This window comes from Balaenoptera acutorostrata, chromosome 6 (genome assembly GCF_949987535.1).
Source record: "Balaenoptera acutorostrata chromosome 6, mBalAcu1.1, whole genome shotgun sequence".
In the NCBI taxonomy this organism is placed as follows: domain Eukaryota; kingdom Metazoa; phylum Chordata; class Mammalia; order Artiodactyla; family Balaenopteridae; genus Balaenoptera; species Balaenoptera acutorostrata.
The window spans coordinates 108,664,118-108,689,199 of NC_080069.1; the positions used below are offsets into that span (position 1 = coordinate 108,664,118).

The following is a 25,082-nucleotide window of genomic DNA, read 5'->3' on the forward strand; positions in this document are numbered from 1 at the left end:
CGTGCCTAGAGCCTGTTCTCCGTGACAAAGAGAAGCCACCTCAATGAGAAGCCCGCGCACCGCAACGAAGAGTAGCCCCGGCTCAACGCAACTAGAGAAAGCCCACGTGCCGCAATGAAGACCCAGTGCAGCCAAAAATAAATAAATAAATTTATATTAAAAAAAATAACCTGAGCTTCATTAAGTCCTGAGACCAGGTGTGTGATCTCAATTAAAAGACCGTGGGTTCAAGTCCCAATCTGAGTTGAACGGTTTCAGTACCAGTATGTCCAGTGTGCACAGACCATTCAAATGGACTTGGTCCATCCAACACACAGATGCAGAGGACAGAACTCCACCATACAGCACAACACAGACACTCAAGTAATTTCACTTCAAATAGAATTGAACAAAATGAGTTTGGGTCTTGCCGGGGATGATGACGATGACGATGATAATGATGATGATGATGATAATGAAAGCAAGAGAGTGGTGGTAATGAAATGGTGGCAGCTACAATTAAGGGATCAGGGTGAGGTTTTGAAAAATTGAAATGTATTACATCAGGAATTAAGTAAATGCTCAAAGACTGGTCTGCTGCTCACATACCCTGGGGGCTCTCAACTGAGATGACTATGTACATAAGGGAAAATATCCATATGGAAGACAAAGCTCTTGTGGATTAACAGCTGAACCAATACCCAATATTCTCCAGTGATGGGCTCTGGTAAAAGCCTACTTGCAGCATGAAGCTAAGGAACCTAGGCTGGTCTATTTAACCCCCTTTTTAAAAACTGAGGTGGCTGAGTCTTCAGAGGAGTAACTTGTAGCAGGAGTTACTCACTTGGTTACAGGCACACATGAAATGGGGTAGACACACAGACACAGAGACTTGTTTTCTCCAAGGAGGCAAAAATGTACCCAGATTTTCTTACCCCTTGGGAGCAGGAAGGAACCCTGAACGTTGCTAATTAAATGTCCTGGGGATGACCAATTAGACTGACTATGCAAGAGGCTGGCAGAGATGGAAGCATGAGGAATGTGGTAGAAATTTCCCTCTCCCTGCAACTTGTCATGTTAAAACACTTTGCTGAGCATTTACAAGCATATTTTTCCCTTTAATCCTCACAACAACCCTAGGAAATAAACAAAGTCATTTTCCAGGTGAGGAAATAGGTTCAGAGGAGTTAAGTAACTTGCCTGAAGTCATCCAACTAATAAATGGCTGAACTAGATCTCAGACTCCTGTCTGCTTGACTCAGAAGCCCTTGCTTTTCCCCCTATACCCTTGCTACTCAAAAGGCCATCTCTGGATCAGACACTCAGCATCACCTGTAATCCTGGAAGCAGTTTAGGAGTGCAAGGGTCTCAGGCCCACTCCAGTCCTACTAAACCAGAATCTACATTTTAACAAGATCTGCAGGTGATTTGTCTGTGTAGTAAAATTAGAGAAGTACCATGTTACATAATACTGCCTAGTTCCTACCATTCTCTTTTTTCAGAAAACAAGAATATTCATCATGGTCACACCATGCACAGAAGGCTGACCTGGATTTGGGAATCCCAAGTAACTGAACTTATTCTGCCCGCTGAGTTGGAACCCTAAGACCTGCCGGACCATGGTCTAAGTTTCCAGAGGCCCCTGGGCTTTGTATTCATTGGTCAGTTGTCTTTACTGAGGCCAATGTCCCCACATCCTACTCCATCTTCCTTTACTGCCATTCAGTCTGAGGCCATGACATCCCAGCAAAGGATGGGCAGGTTTTATTCAAACATCCCAATGTGTGGCCACCCCAGACCCTCCGAGGAGGAAAGAGTCAGCTATATTTCCCCCTGAGGAAAAAAAATGCACATATCCGTTTGTGGAATCCTGAAAATCCTGAAGAAATGAAGTGCCAGGATAAGCTAAAAAAGTTTCTTGTGAATTTAAGCCATTTATTTTCCTTTTTCAATTTTGGTATAGTTTTGCTATTTCTCAGTGTAATTTCCTATGGCAGATTAAGATCCATAATGTTCCATGATACTGTGATTCGTGCATAAGAGATATTTGAAATGAAAGATACATTTCTTGATACTACTGCTCAGACACTTGATAAATATTCTCCCACTGTAGGCTCAAAACCACACTCCGAGGATGGGGGAACTTATCCTCATTTTATAGATGAAGGCAATAGGCTCAGTCTCTGGTGATGCTACCAAAGCCAGTTTTCAAGTGTAGGTTGGTACCATCCCCAAGATGCATCTGCTTGAGGTGAATGACAGGTAACATGTGAGGGGTGAAGGATGCCTAGAAATGAATAAGACCTAGGGGCCTAAAATGACCATCTGATTTGAATACCTGAGGTGGGGGAAATTAATGAATTTAACTGGTAGGTACTTTTAAACTTTTAAAAAGAATCATGAATATACTAAGGAGTAGAAAGCAAACGTTGAAATGTTGAATAAATTTAAGACCAATAGAAGATTTGGTAAAAGTACTGAGATTATGGATGGCTAACTTTTCAATTCTGTCCTGCAGTCCTGGGGCTAGGTTTTCACTATTTTCTCTGCTGTTAACAGTTGCAGCAGCAGCAGCAGCAGCAGAAATAGCAGAAGCGACAGTGGTAATAGCCTGACAGTTACTGTATTATCTATGCTGCATAACCACTTCTCCCCAAACTTTGTGGCTTAAAGCAACACATGTTTATTATTTCACAATTTCTGTGGGTCAGCAATCAGGACATGGACAGATGGGTGCCTGCTTCAGTCTCACACAGGGCACAATCGTGCTCTTGGCTGGGGCTGTAGTCTCATTTCAAGGCTTGACTGGGGAAGACTCTCCTGTTGGTTGTTGATAGGATTTGGTTCTTCATAGACTGTTGGATTGAAGGTCTCAGTTCCTTGCTGGCTGTTGGCCTGAGACCACCCTCAGCTCCTTGCTACATGGATTTCTCCAACACACCACGGTAGCCAGCTTCATCAAAGTGTGTAAGCTGAGGAGGCAGTAGTGAGAGTCCAGCAAGTCACAGCCTTTCATAACTTAATCATAGAAGTGATATCCTATCATATTTGCTGTATCCTATTTGCTAGAAGTAAGTTACCAGGGGAGGGGATTACCTAAGGACTTGAATACCAGGAGCAGGGACCATTTGAAAGATGCTCATCATAACTACCATTCACTGGATATCTCTAATGTGCCTGGAATTCAGCTAATCACTTAATTTACATTATCTCATTTTATATTCACAATTTTTAGTTGCAGTATAGATCACAATACCCATTTTACAGACAGGGTAACTGAGAAACATAAGGTGAAGCAACTTATCCAGGGTTACCTAAGTAGCAAGGTCAAGACGAAAATCATGATTTGTGTAACACTAAAGTTCATGTTCTTAAGTGAACTCTTTAAAAATGTTATTTTCTCTCATGGGGTCCTTGTAGGGAGCAAGGGCCAGGGGCCTCTTTTCCAGCCAAGTTCTTGGAACTTAGAGGTCTCACACATCCATGGGGCTCAACCCAGGGAGACAGATACTTATTAGACAAACATTTTAGTAAGTGAATGAAGTGGGCATCTATTTACATGAATTACTGTTCATAGGAACATCTAGTGTTGACTGAACCAGAAGGAAGAGACGCTGGGCAGGTAAGAAAGGGATCAGAAAGATGACAATGGATGGAATGGCCATTGGCCCATGCCACCATGATGCATTTTGTTCAGACACCTCTGAGATAGGGATTAGGGCTAGAAACTGAAAAAATAGTACTTGAGCAAGAATTTAAAAGTCTCTGAACATAAATAGAACTACTTTGGGAGCCATGAGCCAAGGAATAGAACAGAATTGGCATATAAAAGGGAAGATGTTTTTTTGTGAGGAACAGAAAATCATACTGGCTAGAAGTTCAGAAGTAGGGTGGATTTCAGTTTGGTTTGATTCACTGACTCTATGGTGTCATCAAGGCCGTGGTTTCTTCCTGTTTATTTGCTTTGCCTTCTACAATGTTGACTTCATCCTAAAGCTGACCCCATTTCTTGTCCATAAATTGACTATCAGAATGTCCGGGGCTATATGTCTCCTCACCCATATCTAGAGATTCTCTCTGAGAAGTACAGTCAGCCTTGCCCAGCAACTCTCGGCAAACTGCTCCTCCCTTCTTGCTGGCCTGAATTTTGTCATATGTTCATAAAATAATTGTGTGGGGATCATGCTGATTAGCTAGAATGAGACACATGCCCTATGCTCAGATCCCTTTTCAATCCAGTTTGTTTCTGCTTTCTGTTTTTTGCAGGGTTTGATTGAACCTGGCTGAGATTGAACATCAACCTCCTTGAGAATGAAAGTTCTCTCACCTCATCTGCAAATCTCTGTCCCTAGACCTTCCTCATATCTGGACACAGAAGTCAGGGACAACAAGGTTTATTGAAAAGAACACTGAATATGGAATCAAAATACTTTTGTCTTAGCCATTCTTCACTAAGTGATCTTAGACATTTTACAACTCATTCTATTAATGTTAAGAGTCAAATGAACCTAGGGCCACGTGCTGTGCTAGGCTCTGTGGGAATGACAAGAACATGACAGATAATGGGCCTTCATCTCATGGAGTTTCTAGTGGGGACATAAGCCATAAACACACAGTTTTCTTACAGGCTAAAGATTACATTTAAGAAAGTATAGAATACTGTGAGAGCACAAAAGGGGTGCATGTAATACAAACTTCAGGGAAAAAGATATGTCGACTGACATTGAAGGATGACTTCCCATGAGACAGTCCAAGGGGTGGGGTTGACAGAGGAGAGAGGTCCACAGGGAAGTCATTTAACATCAGGGGCCTCAGTTTACCTTTCTGTACTGTGGTCAGGGCCGGTTATGCTAAGTGAACTTGAAGGTTCTCCCCCTTAAAAGACTTCACGATTCTGTGTTCCAGGATAGTGGCACAGAGTAATGTCAGGATAAGACCTATTATTGTGAGGACCTGAATGACTTTTGCCAGCTGAAGACCCATGATCTTGGATCTCTCCTTCCCAATGGCAATGAAATGGATGGAGCCATCGGCAGCAGTTTCCAAAAGGTAGAGTATGAGTTGGAAGAAGTTTTGAATAAAACACGCGTGCATTTTTGTAGATGTTGGAGAGGAGGGGCTTTATGATGAAGATGGAAGGAAGTGTTATGCCTAATTGCCCTAAAAAGTGAAGGACTTAGCAATTACAACTGTATGTGTTTATGACATTTCCATTGGTTTTTCTGCCCTAGGACAGAGCAGAAAGGCACTTTACTTCTCTGCATCACATGGAGTTCTGCATGTCTCAAGAGGGACGATCAGTGTTGAAAAAGGTTGAGCAGATTTTTTTATATGAAGGACTTCTCAGAGCCTATGCACTAGAGTTTCCTGGAGAGGGGGTTGGTATCATGCATCTCCAAACATATTGGACCACAGAGCCCTTTATTGAGATTATCATGTACAACTAGTGAACTGTGAAAAAGAATTTGGGAAATGTTCACCTGAAGGCATTGCGGTGTTAAAAGAACACTGCTCCCCACCTATAACCTGAGAGTTTTGGAGCGATACTTCTCCATGTATAACTTTTCCATAATTGTGATTATTTATGTAGTTATGGAATGTCTGGTCCTCCCTGTCTAATGTAAATACCATGTGCTTCTTTCCCATTGCTAATAGATGTGTATCTTCAATGCCTCCCAAGTAAGTGCTCAATACATCTGTGATTGAATGATTTGATGCATGATTAAGACTCAAGAGGCCTGGATTTTAGTGCCAGTTTTGTGGCTGACTGGGTATTTGACTCTGGGAAAGTCACTTCCCTTCTTGGCCTCAGTCTACCCATTTTTGCAACAGAAGAAAATGCAGGTGAATGATCTCTGAAAGCCTTTCTAGCTCTAAAATATTATGATCTAATTTCTTGTTTCTTTCAAAGGTGGCCAATTCCATACTTTTCTTACAAATAAGATATTAAATATCTTGGAAGATACGAGAGAGTATGTTTTTCACAATAAATGAAATAGGTTCCATAAAGCACTTACCAGATCCCTAGTGAATGTTTAGTAAGTGGCGGCCCTCTCTGCTCTGTGGTTGTTGATGGAATTTGGAGTTCAGGTGCTTTGACTGCTAATCTAGCACTCCCCTTAATTTTACTTGAATACACCAAGGCTTCTGATGCAAGCATGCTCCACAGGACCGAACACACACCAGGAACTCGACATGTCAGTTGAATGCATGAATGTCTTTTGATAATATAAAGTCAGACAAATGTCACTAATCAAAATATCCCCAAATAGTACAAAGTGCAATTCCAAAATTCCAAGCTAACACTTTCCTTTTTCCTATGTTTATACTGATCATGGCCTAAATCCCCAACAGTGACTAAAAACACTCCCCTCCCTCCAGCTGCTCATAAGGGCTGCGGGGTCCATATCAAGTGAAATTTTTCTCCACTATAAATTGATCAAATTAATCCGGATGGTATCAGATATGAAAGACATCCTTAAAGAAGAAAGAATTGAATAGAATGGGTAGAGCAGAACAGAATGGGTGAAGAGAAGTCACAAACCACTGAGTGCATGTTAAGGATGCACTCGAAAGCGGAGAAAGTTAATGCCCTGGTGCTGATGATGGGCAGGGCCATTATAGACTGATTGTCTGTACATGAAACACTGCATTATTTCAAATTAGTCAAGAGAAATATAGGACACTAGACACCAGCACATTTTAAAAGGTATTATTTTCAGTGAGCACCCATTAAAAACAAAACCACTCCACTGTAATAAAGCATGCTCCATTACAGTGGAGAGAGTGATGACAGTATGATCCTATGGGCAGGAAATGACATGTATTGATGCCAGTATGTCTCAGGTCACTTCACAGCGACAGCATGGTGTGCATTTTAATGGACAATGACCATTACATCACAGAAGTCTAACTGGCAGTGGGTGTGTGTGTTTTTTTTTCCCAGAGAGTTTGGGGTGATAGTGTTTTTTTAAGAGTTAACTTGCAATTATGCAAATATATGTATATTGCATGTTAATTTAAAAGACAATTTTAAGAGAACCAAACTCCAGAAATACAGTTGCTCCAAACAGAGCAAGTCCAGGAAAGGCCTCGTAAACTGTCTACTGCTTTTTCTTGTTTGTCTGCTTTCCTTCTCACCTCTATTCATTACTTAAGTTTTGGGGGAAGGGCTTCTTAATGTGGAACTCTATATGGATTTAGGTGGTCAGGAAACTCCTTGAAATTTCATAAAATTTTGTACATGGGAGGAAATGCATTTTTTTTTTTCCTGAAGAGAGTGTCTCACATTCACAAAGCGATGTGTAAGAGTATCCATCCACTCCCACTCCCACGTGAAGAATCATTAAATTAATTGGAAGGAACAATGTACTGTGAAAAGAGCCATATGTTTTAAGAGTAAGATAGACTTAAATTCTAGACCCATAGATTTCTTGAACAAAGTACTTAACATCTGTACACCTTAGATCCCTTCTTTTAAAAATGAGATAATACCGCCCCTACAAGTTTATTATTAAAATCAGATAATCAAATAAGCCAAATAAATGTTTTAGAGCATCTAATCCAGTACCTGTCATATAGTAGATATTCACAAAGTGCTAGCTGACATTATCATTATGATTATTCTTGAAAATACTATTTCTGGCAGCAAGAGAGACCAGATCACATTCCCTTATTGTCCTTCAAAAGGTTCTGTCTTCTTTTATCTATATACCAACCCACCTCGCTACCCACCCACAAATCCATTTGGCCATTCCTATATTTCCTGCTTGGCCACTTTGTTGAAAAGGCCTTCAGTTTTCCATCTCTCTATTTAGCCCACTAGCTTAACCTAAACCATTTCCGACAATGAAAAACAAGACTGGGTTTATTAAAAACAAACAAACAAAAAAAAACTTTGATCTTTAATCATGGCTGAAGATAATTCAATCTGGCCTTCATTATTACAGTGGTTTATATCCAGCAACTGTAGCCTCTCACTCAGATAAATGCTTGCCCTGTATTATTACAATAAAACCAACACCGTAGAATGGTATTTCCCTCCCTTTCTAGATGATATCATCACCGAGAATTAATGTTCTGGATTTCTTTTTTCCATTACTGATTCCTTGTATGAAATATGGACAAAATCAAACCTCTGGTCAGATAGTTTTATGTACAATATTGAGGAGGAGGGTGGGAAGTGCAAACCATTGAACTCAATGGGTGAAAACTACTGTGTGGAATAAATAGTGAAGAATATGTGATGTGTGTTCATAAAGAGAGGAGACAGAAAGTATGCTCCGTTTAAAGCTTTCTCCTTAATCTAAGCTGTTCTGTGTCCTCTGTTTTAGTTGGTGGCATTTCTATTCTCACTAGCATGGAGGTACAGCTTCATCTTAATAATGGTTAAGTGTTGGAGTATTATGAAATGGTGTTTGCCTATGAGGCACATAGAAGACCTGAATACTGCCTTACACCACCTATTCTTTTCTTTGCAAGAATTTCTAAGGGCAATAAACACATAAACAATGACAGGAAATTGAGAAATCAAACTTCCACCTTATTTTGGCAGTGCCTGTGCCAGAAAACCAAACTTGATCTCTTTGCTAAACTGACAGGAACACTTGGCTTAGAAGCAAGGGCTAAATGGGGATGGGGAAGGAGGAAAGGAGATGATTTCTCCTGTTATGTCCAGTCTAAATCTTAACTTTAGTCCAGTGCTTTTAAACCTTGGCCACATATTGGAATCACATGGGGAGCTTTTTAAAACACTGCAGCCTGGGTTCTAATTCCAAAGGTTTTAATTTAATTGGTCTGAGATGCAGACTGGAGAATCGGGATTTGTAAAAGTCCTCCATATGGAGCAGAAGCAAGAACTACAATCCTGCAGCCTGTGGAATAAAAAACACATTCACAGAAAGATAGACAAGATGAAAAGGCAGAGGGTTATGTACCAGATGAAGGAACAAGATAAAACCCCAGAAAAACAACTAAATGAAGTGGAGATAGGCAACCTTCCAGAAAACGAATTAAGAATAATGATAGTGAAGATGATCCAGGACCTCAGAAAAAGAATGGAGGGAAAGATCGAGAAGATGCAAGAAATGTTTAACAAAGACCTAGAAGAGTTAAGGAACAAACAAACAGAGATGAACAATACAATAACTGAAATGAAAACGACACTAGAAGGAATCAATAGCAGAATAACTGAGGCAGAAGAACGGATAAGTGAACTGGAAGACACAATGGTGGAATTCACTGCTGTGGAACAGAATAAAGAAAAAAGGATGAAAAGAAATGAAGACAGCCTAAGAGACCTCTGGGACAACATTAAACACAACAACATTCGCATTATATGGGTCCCAGAAGGAGAAGAGAGAGAGAAAGGACCCAAGAAAATATTTGAAGAGATTAGAGTTGAAAACTTCCCTAACATGGGAAAGGAAATAGCCACCCAAGTTCAGGAAGTGCAGCGAGTCCCATACAGGATAAACCCAAGCAGAAACACGCCAAGACACATAGTAATCAAATTGGCAAAAATTAAAAACAAAGAAAAATTATTGAAAGCAGCAAGGGAAAAACAACCAATAACATACATGGGAATTCCCATAAGGTTAACAGCTGATTTCTCAGCAGAAACTCTACAAGCCAGAAGGGAGTGGCATGATATACTTAAAGTGATGAAAGGGAAGAACCTACAACCAAGATTACTCTACCCGGCAAGGATCGCATTCAGATTTGATGGAGAAATCAAAAGCTTTACAGACAAGCAAAAGCTAAGAGAATTCAGCACCAGCAAACCAGCTCTACAACAAATGCTAAAGGAACTTCTCGAAGTGGGAAGCACAAGAGAAGAAAAGGACTTACAAAAACAAACCCAAAACAATTAAGAAAATGGTCATAGGAACATACATATCGATAATTACCCTAAACGTGAATGGATTAAATGCTCCAACCAAAAGACACAGGCTTGCTGAATGGATACAAAAACAAGACCCATATATATGCTGTCTACAAGAGACCCACTTCAGACCTAGGGACACATACAGACTGAAGGTGAGGGGATGGAAAAAGATATTCCATGCAAATAGAAATCAAAAGAAAGCTGGAATAGCAATACTCATATCAGATAAAATAGACTTTAAAATAGAGAAGGTTACAAGAGACAAGGAAGGACACTACATAATGATCAAGGGATCAATCCAAAAAGAAGATATAACAATTATAAATATATATGCACCCAACACAGGAGCACCTCAATACACAAGGCAACTGCTAACAGCTATAAAAGAGGAAATCGACAGTAACACAATAATAGTGGGGGAGTTTAACACCTCACTTACACCAATGGACAGATCATCCAAAATGAAAATAAATAAGGAAACAGAAACTTTAAATAACACAATAGACCAGATAGAATTAATTGATATTTATAGGACATTCCATTCAAAGACAGCAGATTACACTTTCTTCTCAAGTGTGCACGGAACATTCTCCAGGATAGATCACATCTTGGGTCACAAATCAAGCCTCAGTAAATTTAAGAAAACTGAAATCATATCAAGCATCTTTTCTGACCACAACACTATGAGATTACAAATAAATTACAGGGGAAAAAACGTAAAAAACACAAACACATGGAGGCTATACAATATGTTACTAAATAACCAAGAGATCACTGAAGAAATCAAAGAGGAAATCAAAAAATACCTACAGACAAATGACAATGAAAACACGACGATCCAAAACCTATGGGATGCAGCAAAAGCAGTTCTAAGAGGGAAGTTTATAGCTATACAAGCCTACCTCAAGAAACAAGAAAAATCTCAACTAAACAATCTAACCTTACACCTACAGGAACTAGAGAAAGAAGAACAAACAAAACCCAAAGTTAGCAGAAGGAAAGAAATCATAAAGATCAGAGCAGAAATAAATGAAATAGAAACAAAGAAAACAATAGCAAAGATCAATAAAACTAAAAGCAGGTTCTTTGAGAAGATAAACAAAATTGATAAACCATTAGCCAGACTCATCAAGAAAAAGAGGGAGAGGACTCAAATCAATAAAATTAGAAATGAAAAAGAAGTTACAACAGACACCGCAGAAATACAAAGCATCCTAAGAGACTACTACAAGCAACTCTATGCCAATAAAATGGACAATCTGGAAGAAATGGACAAGTTCTTCCAAGACTGAACCAGGAAGAAATAGAAAATATGAACAGACCAATCACAAGGAATGAAATTGAAACTGTGATTAAAAATCTTCCAACAAACAAAAGCCCAGGACCAGATGGCTTCACAGGTGAATTCTTTCAAACATTTAGAAAAGAGCTAACACCCGTCCTTCTCAAACTCTTCCAAAAAATTGTGGAGGAAGGAACACTCCCAAACTCATTCTATTAGACCACCATGACCCTGATACCAAAACCAGACAAAGATACTACAAAAAAAGAAAATGACAGACCAATATCATTGATGAATATAGATGCAAAAATCCTCAACAAAATACTAGCAAACAGAATCCAACAACACATTAAAATGATCATACACCGTAATCAAGTGGGATTTATCCCAGGGATTCAACGATTCTTCAATATATGCAAATCAATCAATGTGAAACACCATATTGAGAAATTGAAGAATAAAAACCATATGATCATCTCAATAGATGCAGAAAAAGCTTTTGACAAAATTCAACACCCATTTATGATAAAAACTCTCCAGAAAGTGGGCATAGAGGGAACCTACCTCAACATAATAAAGGCCATATACGACAAACCCACAGCAAACATCACTCTCAATGGTGAAAAACTGAAAGCATTTCCTCTAAGATCAGGAACGAGATAAGGTTGCCTACTCTCACCACTATTATTCAACATAGTTTCGGAAGTCCTAGCCACAGCAATCAGAGAAGAAAAAGAAATAAAAGGAATACAAGTTGGAAAAGAAGAAGTAAAACTGTCACTGTTTGCAGATGACATGATACTATACATAGAGAATCCTAAAGATACCACCAGAGAACTACTAGAGCTCATCAAGGAATTTGGTAAAGTTGCAGGATACAAAATTAATGCACAGAAATCTCTTGCATTCCTATACACTAATGATGAAAAATCTGAAAGAGAAATTAAGGAAACACTCCCATTTACCATTGCAACAAAAAGAATAAAATACCTAGGAATAAACCTACCTAGGGAGACAAAAGACCTGTATGCAGAAATCTATAAGACACTTATGAAAGAAATTAAAGATGACCCCAGCAGATGGAGAGATATACCATGTTCTTAGATTGGAAGAATCGATATTGTGAAAATAAGTATACTACCCAAAGCAATCTACAGATTCAATGCAATCCCTGCCAAATTATCAGTGGTATTTTTTACGGAACTAGAACAAAAAATCTTAAAATTTATATGGAGACACAAAAGACCCCATATAGCCAAAGCAGTCTTGAGGGGAAGAAAACAGAGCTGGAGGAATCAGACTCCCTGACTTCAGACTATACTACAAAGCTACAATAATCAAGACAATATGGTACTGGTGCAAAAACAGAGACATAGATCAATGGAACAAGATAGAAAGCCCAGAGATAAACCCACACACCTATGGTCAACTAATCTATGACAAAGGAGGCAAGGATATACAATGGAGAAAAGGCAGTCTCTTCAATAAGTGGTGCTGGGAAAACTGGACAGCTACATGTAAAAGAATAAAATTAGAACACTCCGTAACACCATACACAAAAATAAACTCAAAATGGATTAGAGATCTAAATGTAAGACGAGACATTATAAAACTCTTAGAGGAAAACATAGGAAGAACACTCTTTGACATAAATTACAGCAAGATCTTTTTTGATCCACCTCCTAGAGTAATGGAAATAAAAAACAAAGATAAATAAATGGGACCTAATGAAACTTAAAAGCTTTTGCACAGCAAAGGAAACCATAAACATGATGAAAAGACAACCCTCAGAATGGGAGAAAATATTTGCAAACGAATCAACAGACAAAGGATTAATCTCCAAAATATATAAACAGCTCATGCAGCTCAATATTAAAAAAAACAAACAACGCAATCCAAAAATGGGCAGAAGACCTAAATAGACATTTCTCCAAAGAAGACATACAGATGGCCAAGATGCACATAAAAAGCTGCTCAACATCACTAATCATTAGAGAAATGCAAATCAAAACTACAATGAGGTATCACCTCACACCAGTTAGAATGGCCATCATCAGAAAATGTACAAACAACAAATGCTGGAGAGGGTGTGGAGAAAAGGGAACCCTCTTGCACTGTTGGTGGGAATGTAAATTGATACAACCACTGTGGAGAACAGTATGGAGGTTCCTCAAAAAACTAAAAATAGAACTACCATATGACCCAGCAATCCCACTACTGGGCATATACCCTGAGAAAACCATAATTCAAAGAGACACATGCACCCCAATGCTCACTGCAGCACTATTTACAATAGCCAGGTCATGGAAGCAACCTAAATGCCCATCGACAGATGAATGGATAAAGATGTGGTACATATATACAATGGAATATTACTCAGCCATAAAAAGGAACGAAATTGGGTCATTTGTAGAGACGTGGCTGGATCTAGAGACTGTCATACAGAGTGAAGTAAGTCAGAAAGAGAAAAACATTATATCGTATATTAACACATATATGTGGAACCTAGAAAAATGGTACAGATGAACCGGTCTGCAGGGCAGAAATTGAGACACAGATGTAGAGAACAAACATATGGACACCAAGGGGGGAAAGCGGCAGGGGGATGGGTGTGGTGGTGGGATGAATTGGGCGATTGGGATTGACATGTATACACTGATGTGTATAAAATTGATGACTAATAAGAACCTGCTGTATAAAAAAATAAAATAAAATAAAATTTAAAAATTAAAAAAAAATCCTCCATATGATTCTAACATGCAGCCCAGGTTGAGAGTCATACCTTCTAAGCTTGTTGTCTGACACTGAAGTGATAATTTCCTGGAGCATTACTTCTCAAACTTTCACGTGCATACCGATTACCTGGGATCTTGTTAAAATGCAGACTCTGATTTAGTAGCTCTGGAGTGGGACCCAAGAATCTGTATTTCTCCAAGCTCTCTGCTGCTGCTGCACTGCTGGATCTGCTGGTTCATGGACCATGCTTTGCGTACCAAGGTCCTAGCGTTCTTGACAGGAAAGACAGGGGGAAGTTGCAAGCCTGATGAGCTAACTTATTGATCTGGCTGCAATGAAACGAGAGACTAGAAGAGAGCATGACAATTTTGTTCGTAATTCAGTGACCCTACCCTGGGGTACGTTCTCCTACCTCTGTCCTGGAATCTGACCTAAACAGATTAGTAACTTTTCTTAAAGTAAGGTGGGGTAGGGAGGAGAATGGTATAGGAACATCTTTCCCCAACAATATTTGCAGTGATAAGAGGGGCAATATGAGGTTCATCTCTGCCTCTTTACTCTTCTTCCCTTTTCTAATCAATCCATGGCCAACTTTTGTGTTCTTTCTCTAGCATATCCTCCACTTTCTTCTTCTCTTCATTTCTGCTGTAACTATTGCATTTTGGTACCTCATGATCTAAGTTGTATGTCTGCCTCTAGTTTCTCTCTTGCCAAAATTGTCTACAGGCTGCTGTTAGGTTAATCTTCTTAGGAGATGATTCTGGTCATTCACATAATCTTATATAAAATAAATTTGTAATTCTTTAGCCTGTCCTGTAAGCCCAGCTCACTGTGTCCCCAAATGGGCTAGGTCCCAATCCCTGCAGACTTGCCATTTTCTGAATACATTAGACATGATTCCATTCATGCATCCATACATTCATTTGTGCATTCATTCATTCAAGGAACATGACAACAGACATGCAGACAAAGAGTTGCGACATACTGTGATATTATCTGAGAGCATCAGGGAAGGCTGCATAGAGGTGGTGATATTTGAGCTTGAGTCTTCCAGGAGAATAGTTTTTCAGGTAGATAAATTAATTTTGAGTCCAAGAGACAGCAAATGCAATCTTAGAGAGGCATGAAACAGAGGACATGTTGTTCAAAATGTACAAATGGTTTTGGTGTAGTGTTTGTTAGGAAGCTAGGTTAGGTAGGATAATATAGTGAGTGGACTAAGGCTGAGAAACTATGGAGCCATGAGATGCGTTTTAGGCAGCAGGGAATTTAGAAGATTTTATTCTAACAAAGCAACATTGAGATGTGCATTTTTCGCCCTTTGACATTTGCCTCTGTTGTTCTCTCTCTCTCTGGAATATTCTTTCTCCTCTGTTTTCCTGATGAGGGTCTACTCACTTGTGCTTTAGCTGAAATAATTTCCCCCTGCTCAATAGAATCAATCTTTCTTTCTGTACTTTGGACTCAAGTTATTTAGGTGACATGTGTGTCTTTGCCTAGATTTTAAGATATTTATACAGCAAATATTATGCTTTATTAATCTTTGAATCTCTTTACTCTTTAACACCTAGGCTTTCTCGTGGTACATGCTACCTGTTCAATAAACAGTTGTTGAATTAAACAGGATAGGAAAAGCCATGCCATCAATTACAGCTTAAGAATTCACCATCTCCACTCGTTATATTTGACTTGAGTGTTGATCAAAGGGTATTTACTAACAAAACCATGTATTCACTCTAGTGCTGTCTCCACAGAGACTTTGCTGCAGAGCAAAGGGTTGGGAGTTAAAAGGCCTCTTGCATCACAGCCAAATTGACGGCTTAATTTCTCCTGTCAGGGTTTCAAGTCCAGATGCTGGGTACCACCAAAAAGCACAGATGGATCTTCTTATGCCAGCTGGAAATGAACGAACAAAAGGATAGAAACAGCACCCACCATTTCACCTGCCTTTGCTATTAGCTCTTCGGAAACAACAGCTGTCTACCAGGCCATTCTCAACGCTGAGTGTGCATGGCATAATAATGGTAGTTATCATTTCTAGTGCACATACCACAATTCAGACACTGTGATAGGCATGTCCTATAAATTTGCATGTAATATTTACAACAAACCTGCAAGGTAGACATTCACATTCCCTTTTCATAGATGGGGAGACTGAGGCAGTGAGTGGTTAAATAACACACCCAAAGTTGTTCAAAGGGTACCGGTGAGTGTTGGAACTGGGAATTAAGCTTAGGCTGTCTGACTCCAAAGCCCAGGTCTTTAACCATTCTGTCATATTGTCTCAAGGGATTAAAAAGGATGCTCTGAGAGTCAGAGAATGTGCTAACAGGTGCAGGGAGGGCATGAAGAACTTCATGCCAACCAGGGGTCTTTAAATCTACACCCCCATTGTCATCAACTCCCATCGATGCAATAGCAGTGGGACACACAGGAGCATTTGAAAATGTTCCTATTGATTGGAAGTGAATAATTATTACCTTTTCTATATTGCGGATTCACTATCAGAAAGTAATAGCAGAAATGCTAAACAAGATTAATGGCCATGTTTCATTATTTTTAATGCAAACTATTGATTTTAAAGTGGTGTAAGGTATGGCAGTTTATTACAATAAAACAATAAAATAGACTGTATGAAATAATTGAGAATAATCTTTTCCCTTTTTTTGCTGAGGCTATGGGACATAATGTGCCGTGCATGTGCAGGCATTTATGGCGAGCTCTATCCAGCGATGGCAGTTTAAGCACTCTATAAAGAAGCACTTTGGAACCAGAGTATTATAAATAATCGGCAATAAAGCTGGTAAATGGGCCTTTAATTTGATTCCATTATGTCATAGGATCACAAGGACCAAGGGGGCCCAGCACCAAAAACACTAACTGCTGAGCAGAACACTAAGGTAAGTACATCAGATGGCCTCAAGGTGGCCTTCCCACCAGGGAATTTTCAGGTAAGAGCTGGACCATTGGCGTCCGGATGTGGGGTAATACGTTACATGTGAACTGATGCATCTACGGTCAATGACCCCCCACTCCCATCACAAGAGTCTAGTCTCCTAACAGTCTTCCTCACCAGGCTTTGTTTCTCCTCTACTTTCATTCACTTTATCCATTTCCAGAGCTAACAGTCGACACCCTCCAAAGCAATTTCTCTCTGGACTCATTCATTCTGCTGATAAGGGCCTTAGAGGCTGTTGAAATAATGTATGACTTCATTGCCAGAAACAGACCCTAAAGGATGAAGGAGGGGACAGGCCAACTGTACATGTTATGTTAATCAGGCCACACCTGAAGTAGTGAATGCAGGTCTACACCGAACTCCAAACGCAGATTAACGCTGGACACACTGAGGAGAGAGAAGGCTGATGAGGAGATGAAGGTAAAATCATGGCAAAGGAAGCGTGTGGCTGGACCTGTGGTCGTTGAAACTAAAGGAGACTCAGGCAAACGTAAGAATTGTTGGCTAATATTTAAAAGGCTGACATATGAAGGAAGATTTAGGCTTGTTTTGTGAAGCCCTAGAAGAGAGAAATTTGGTGTCAGCCAGACATGGGCTTGGGTCCTATCTGTCTACTTATAGCTGTGCAAACCTATGCAAGTGAGTGAATCTTGCTGGGGCTCAATTCGTTTGTCTGTACAATAGAGATAATACTAATACCTACCCCACAGGGTTTAGGGGTGAATCAAGTGAGAAAAAACAGAGCAAGCGCTTAGCACAGTGCTTGGTACAAAGCAAGAGCTCAACAAACACTAGCTTAAAAAAATAAACACCGACAATAACAAAAGGAAAACTGAAGGCAGATGGCACCTTTTTTGGGGGAGTTGGAACAGACATAGTTGACGCTGAAATTGGGGTCAAGAGGGTTTGAACTAGCTCCATAAAACTAGCCGAAGCATTTGGGAGATCCAGTTTGAGTTTGGAGTGGGAAAGTCAGACAATTCTTTTCCTTTAAAAGTACAGTGGATTAGCTTTTCCTCAGCTGCCGCTAAGGTGCTCTGTCCTTCCGAGGAAGCTAAGGCCACGTTGGGGTGAGTCCCTCACTTCATCCAGCGACTAGCACCGCGCCTGGCAGCCCCTGCCTAGCACTCGCCCACACCAAGGCCTCCGTCTCGGAGCTCGCCTGTATCTACTTGGCCCTCATCCTGCATGACGATGAGGTGACGGTCACGGAGGATAAGATCAATGCCCTCATTAAAGCAGCCGGTGTAAATGTTGAACCTTTCTGGCCAGGCTTGTTGGCAAAGGCTTTGGCCAATGTCAACATCAGGAGCCTCATCTGCAACGTGGGGGCAGGTGGACCTGCCCCAGCAGCTGGTGCTGCCCCAGCAGGAGGTCCCGCCCCCTCCACCACTGCTGCCCCAGCTGAGGAGAAGAAAGTGGAAGCAAAGAAAGAAGAATCTGAAGAGTCTGATGATGACATGGGCTTTGGTCTTTTTGACTGAACCTCTTTAGTAACACGTTCAATAAAAAGCTGAGCGCAAAAAAAAAAAAAAGTATAGTGGATTAAAAAGTGAAAGCCAAATTTAGTCCAATTTTAGATGCAAGCATGGGGCCAGAGGCAAAGCCAAGAGGAGGGATAAACAAGGGAATGGGGAGAAAGTGAGAAGAAGGGGTAGAAACGAGAGGTGACAACTGGTTCTTAAGACTTTCATGAGTTGTCTGTGGCTCACTTCGGTGGCCTCTGATTACGTAGTGAGTAGGATGGCTGGCTTTTAATAGTCTTAAGCTTAGAGTGGGTACCAAAAGACAGATTCCAAGTGGGTATGAGGAAGACATTCCTAATTGGGAGGCAGTATACTACAATAGGCGATGGCAGGAAGTAGCATGCTAGTTAAGAGCACAGGCTCTGGAGCCTGACTGCCCAGGTTCTAGCCCTGACCACTCCAGGTCGACCTGCCTCACCTCTCTTTGCCTCCACTTCCTCATCTGAAAAACAGGTATGATCATGAAATCTACCTCTTTAGTTGATAAGGATTTAATGAAAATGATGCATATAATGATAGTAATGATGGTATGGGTTTCCACACATGAGTCTAGGGTCAGCAGGTGAAAGTAGAAGGGCTTTGATTAATTTCACCACCCATATTTCTGAGCAGCAAGCCACGCCCATTTCCCTGGGGTGAGAGCCTATTGTTTATTCCACTACTCACGGCAGAAAGGACATTGATTAAAAATAAATTTTTGCTTTAAAAAAAAAAATTCCAGGGACATCTGGGGCTAGGGTTCAATTACAAGAACGTGCTTCAAAGAGCGATTTGGAGGAAGTGGTCCCTTCCCAGCCAGGATATAGATATATATATATACACACACACACTGATCACAATGTAAGCTGAAATTATTGAGGGCAGTTTTAACCCCTGATCCTGGCAGAGCTTTGTATCATCTCTTTCTAGACTCTCATCCTCTTCCAAAACTCACGGAGGTATTGAAGGTGGGACTGGGAGTTGTTGTATTCTTTGCAGCCTGGGTCCTTTCTCCTTCTTTCTACCAAGGAAAACCTATTAGATCCCATATCCTCTAGGGTCATCCAAGAGATCTTCCCATACCCCTCTTTGCTGCTCTACTTCTCTGAAGTCCTTTAATTTTATGGAACACAGACCCAGGAGTCCGGTCAGACCACTAGAGTTTGTCGTTTTGCCAAGATGCAAACCTGTACCTTGACCTTGTCTCCGAATCCTCATGTCCCAACCCCACTCATCACTCACAAAAAGTCCTCCAACTTAAAACTGAGTGTAAACACTGTGTGAGCAAGGAACCCTTCTGCTTGGTCTCTCCTAACCACTAGCACCAGTTACCTTGGGTATGTAACTTTTTCTCCCTGAACCACAATTTTCGTTTATTCAGGGATGGTAGGGTTTCATTGAGCAGATTATGAGCATGTGTGGAAGACAGTGTCTGTTGTCTAAACAACAGCTACCTCCCCTTATTCCACTTAACAGAACCCCAGCACCAAGCTCTAGGTGATGGAACATGGTCGATCTAAGTGAATAATTTCATATCCACCCTTCACTCTCTCAGCCTACCCCCTGCAGGTAAAGAAGGCCCCCCATGCAGATATGGCCAAGGAGACACAAGGGGAAGTCAGCCAGAGTGTGGTTCTAGGAAAACTCTAGTTTTCCTGATGAAAATGACCTGAGGCTCATCTTTCTTCCCTTCTTCCTGCACTGAAGGCTGACTTGCAGGCCCTGGTATTATTAAGCCTCTGAACAATGCCAGCTGACACCTACCTTGACACTCATAATATGAGAAACATAAGCCTCTGTTCATTTAAGCTATTCCTAGCCAGGGTTTTAATTACTTGCAGCCAAAAACATCCCTAACTGATATTGGGAGGGGGGTTGAATTTTAGGCTGAGGAAACTAGTTAAGCAGAAATGAAGAGATATGAAAGTGGTTAGTGTATAAGGGGAAGAGAGGATGCTATGGGATAGTGTTAGGGAATGGATGGGCAAGATGGAGATGAAACATAGTGGGAGGTTGGGTCAATTTAGAAGACTGAACAGCAGGTGTTCTCACTACTTGGCTTGCACATTTGAATCACCTGGAGAGCTTTATAAACTGAGGCATGCTCAGGCTCCTCCCTATGAGATTCAAAAGGAATTGATTTGGGGTAAGGACAGGGCATCCGCAGTTTAAAAAATCTCCCAAGCATTGAACATCAGGGCTGAGGACTATTGCCTCGTAAGGCATCACATGGCCAGGTCCCTAGCTTCCTGTCCGCCTTCACTTCTCTCCCTTGAGCAGGAGGCTCTCAACACACTGCCCTTCTTGAGCACATCACAGGGTTTCTCACCTCCTACTCAGGCTCCAAGCTTTACCCAGATTGTCACGCCTTCAGACTCCAGAGACCTCCCCCAGCCTCCTCATACCAACCTAAGTGGGATGTCCTCTCTTATTCTCTTATAGTAGTGTTTATTTCTTAACTAGATAGTTCAAAGCTATATATTTATTTTTGTGCATTTGTTTATTTACTTATTTATTTCTCTACTGTGAGAGCAAATGTCATTGCCCATTTTAATCACTGCTATATCTCCCAATACCTTGTACAATATGCCTGCCATATACTGGGTACTAAATAACTATTTGCAAAGTGAATTAATAAAATAAAGGCTCTATGTGTCAGACTCAGTTGTATAATGGCAATTTCTGCAGTCACTGGAGGGAAACAGTCACATTAGTGCTTTATCAAAGGGCTCCAGTGTGCCTGTGGAGGGAAAGACTGGAGCAAAATGGGGAAGGGACACTAGTCAGAAGATTATTTCAGCATCATAGGAAAAGAGATGGGAACAAGCAGACACATTCATCCGTATGTACCCAGCTCTGTGCCTGACACCGAACAACCCAAGAATATCTGGAAAGTGAAGGAATGGAGGGCTGAATGAGTACTGATGAAAGAGAGTTTTTATACAGAGCAGAATTTAATAGAGCAAGAGCTCTCTGCATTTTCAAAGAGAGGAAAGAATGCAGAAAGTGTGCACGAGGGTATGATAGATTAATTTTGTCACATTCACCGCACCTTTTGCAGACATTAAGAATTTTATGAGAGTCCTCAGCTAGTGCATGTAGTGGAGGACAGCAGGTTAAGGCAGCTTGTGGCATTTTGTTTTCTTTCTTTGTTAGTAAAGGGAGAATTTAAATGAGTGTAACCTTTGATGATCTGGCAATTGTAAAAATCAACCTACCAAAGTTCAGGCAGTGTCAGATGCAGAGACACCCTTTCCAAACAGCTCATTTTCCCAGACCTTTCTCTGTCAAATGTCAAAGCCCAAATGAGTTTGTTTGGAAGGCAAATTACACGTTGCAAGCAGTCATTTTCTGTAGTGGGTGACTTCTATTTTGAATAATTAAATAATACAGCAACAAAAATACTCTTGTCTTCAAGTCTAAACATAAGGGTACATATATGTAAAAGTGTCCTCCTAGTCCCTGGACATTGGAGGGTTCAGGTCTTGAATCAGACATCAATAGTAATCTACCCAGAATTAATCATTATTTAAGGACTGCAATCTGTTTGATGTAAAGGCTGAGTTGTGAGCACAATTTTAATGGGACAAGAGAAGACAGAGAAATTATTTTTTTCTGGAAGGGGAAGGGGAACAGGACAAGGTACTATGAAAGATTAAATTAATGGGTAGAGCTTGGCCTGTGAAACCAAAGGGAAATGGTTTCTGGAAAGGCGTGGCTGTCCTCATCCTCATCCCCATTCTCATCCTTACCCTCCTCTTCCGTATCTGCACAATACAGCCCTCACATTTACATCACAGTTTAATATTCAGAAAGCGCAAAGTGAGTTGACCTGTTCTGCATGTAAGCAGAGAAGGTCTTACTACCATCCTTTAGCATATGAGGAAACTGAGGCTCAGAGAAATAAAGTGGTCCATTAGATAGCCCAGCTGGTAAGGAAGGAAGTCCAGAGGGCAGTGTCAGGGATATCTCCAGTGTTCTGACATCTGTGAGACACTGTGTGGTAAGGAAGGCAGTAAAGAGTGTAGACTCAGAGAGAGTATGCATATGCCCAAACTCATCAAAATTTACATTAAATATGTAAAGCACTGTATATTAGGTAGACCTCAATAAAGCTGGAAAAAAAGAATGAACTCTGTATCTAGATGTGTGGCCCTCAGCAACTCAAATTATATTGACTCCTCCCAACACTGCTTCCTGATTCAGGTGCTCAAATCTCTCACCTGGAACTCTCCAGCAGTCTATTCACTGATCTCCCAGACTCCAGTCTGAAGCTCACTCTTATCCATCCACCACCGTACAATGAAACTAATCATTCTAAAACATCTACTTGTCAAGATCAAATCATGCCCTTTTGTAACTCCCTATCTTCCCATAATCAAATCCTAACCTCCCAAGCCTACTCATAAAACCACCAAGATCTGGAACCATCTACTTTTGAACTTGGCTTCTCCCAAATTCTTTCAACTCCTGAAGCCCTAAGCTCTAGTTGTTCAATGAGTTAGAACATGTAAAATGCTTAGAACAGGGTCTGGCACGTGGTAAGTGCTAAAAAAGTGTTAGCTACTATATTTCTATTACTTTTATTATCAGCATTCCTGTCTTATCAGCACCTGGATTTCCCAACAAGCATCATGTTCTCACCCTCCATGCATTTACACATGCCTCTCCTTCATCTGGTTAACTCTAGATCTGAAAAACTTCGCTCAGATGTTGCTCCCTTTGGAAAAACTTTCTTGACTTCATCCAGAAGAAAGTGGTACCAGGTAAAGTGCTCTGTGCTTCTCATATGGACACGTTTATCAGTTTGTATTGTAATTCTGTTATTTGTTTTTCTGGCCCATGCTTCTTCCCTGGCCAACAAAGACTTGCAGTTTTCTCTATAACTGTACTTAGCATGGTGCTTGGCACAAAGTACCTTCTCAGTATATGGTTGTTAACCGGTCAATGATGTGGCTGAGACGAAATGAGCGGCTCTAGATGTCTATTTCTTGAAGTACTGTGTTTGGAGATCTAAGTACACTGTAAATGCCCTTCATTCTCTGTTCTTTTTTGAAAACATTAACCGTGGATAGGCTGGTTATTTATTCTCCTTAATTTTCAGCCGCCATCTTCCACACCCGTTATAAGTATGTAATAAATGGCTGTGGCTCTGATCTCGTGGCTCCCTGGGGATGAGGGCAGGCTGGCTGCGTGGCTTGAGGAAGGGACTAAAATACAGTAGCTCCAAAGAGTCCCCAAAGGGCCATTCCAGTTGATTAGGCTCTAAGCGTGAGGTGGAGCTACATGTGCAGCAGAGAAGGGAACTAGATTCTTCAGGACTGCAGCATACAGGCAGAGACACTCACACACACACACACATTCCACACCATACTTTAAAAGTCTTTGCCCAGCTTCTGCTTTCCAACATCTATTTCACAAATATTTTTGCAACCTATTCTGTGGACCAGCCACTGGATGAAGATGATGGTGATGATAAAATTAGTACTCATTTGTGGGCTTCCCTGGTGGTGCAGCGGTTGAGAATCTGCCTGCCAATGCAGGGGACACGGGTTCGAGCCCTGGTCTGGGAAGATCCCACATGCCGCGGAGTAACTAGGCCCGTGAGCCACAACTACTGAGCCTGCGCGTCTGGAGCTTGTGCTCCGCAACAAGAGAGGCCGCAACAGTGAGAGGCCCGCGCACCGCGATGAGGAGTGGCCCCTGCTTGCCGCAACTGGAGAAAGCCCCCGCACAGAAACGAAGACCCAGCACAGCCAAAAATAAATATAAATAAATAAAAATTAAAAAAAAACCATCTGTGCACCATATCAAATCATAAATAAATATATTTATAAAAAAAAAAATTAGTACTCATTTGTGTGTGCTTACTATAGAGGAGGCCCGGTACTAAGCGCATTATATGTATTTTCTTGTTTAATCTTGCTGATGATGGTATGAGATATATGCCACTATCCTGGTTAAAAAATGAGGAAACTGAGGCTCAGAGAAGTTATGTAACTTGATGAAGTTCAGCTGCAACTCCGAATTAAGTTTATTCTCTCCAAAAACCAAGCTGAGAGGAGATGGGAGTTGAAGGGAAAGAAAAGAGACTGCAGAGTAAAGGGATTAGGAAAAGTGAAGGCACTTTTCTTCGGAAGGTAAGCAAGTTAGGAAATGCCAGGAAATCAGAGGTGCCCTTAGATCCTGTGGGTAGATGTATGTCTGGGGCATCCATTACAATGGCTGTTAACAGACCAAATGTGGGTGAAATGGAAACACAGCCATCCAAGAATCCAGCCACATAAAGAAAAGGTCTGGGGTCAGGCATGCAAAGATGCCAGTGTTACCATGCCAACAGCAATGGTACAGGGAGAGAGATGTACCAGCATTGGGGGCTGGTGATTATTGGGGTTGGCAGAAGAGTTACCATCATGGTCCAGGGCACTACTTAGAAAACCTACTCACCATGGGTAGGTTTTTGATTTACAGACAAATTGTTAAAATCCTGGGTTTTCATGGCAGCTCTTCCTAGATTTTTTAGATGGAGAAATGTGTAGGGACCAGAGACTTGTCCGGAGTCTGACAACGAGTTAGTGGCGGAAAAATGACCATGAGCACAATCCATTTTGCTCTCTTCCTCTTCGTCTACGGGAGGAAGGGCTGCTTCTGCTCTGTGTTCTGGCCAGCACAGCCAAGAGTCTCCATGGCTTCCTGCCCTTGGCCCACAGTTACATTCTCTCCTGTTTCCTCTGT

The 25,082-nt window shown here is 41.0% G+C and overlaps 1 protein-coding gene across 1 annotated transcript; it reads left to right on the forward strand.

The window, feature by feature from the left end:
• The first annotated feature begins 393 nt into the window (after positions 1 to 393).
• On the forward strand, positions 394 to 18,377 carry LOC103018013 (60S acidic ribosomal protein P1-like). Its single transcript, XM_057549167.1, has 2 exons — positions 394 to 511; positions 17,935 to 18,377. The coding sequence occupies exons 1-2, from the start codon at positions 394 to 396 to the stop codon at positions 18,324 to 18,326; spliced, it is 510 nt and encodes a 169-aa protein (XP_057405150.1). The 3' UTR covers positions 18,327 to 18,377.
• Positions 18,378 to 25,082: the final 6,705 nt, after the last annotated feature.

What these genes read in the sequence shown, in the direction of transcription:
- LOC103018013 (XM_057549167.1), top strand. Translation starts at nt 394, where the DNA reads ATGAGTTTGGGTCTTGCCGGGGATGATGACGATGACGATGATAATGAT. An exon ending in GCTACAATTAAGGGATCAGG is followed by an intron (nt 512 to 17,934) that starts GTGAGGTTTTGA and finishes CACTTCATCCAG; the next exon opens with CGACTAGCACCGCGCCTGGC.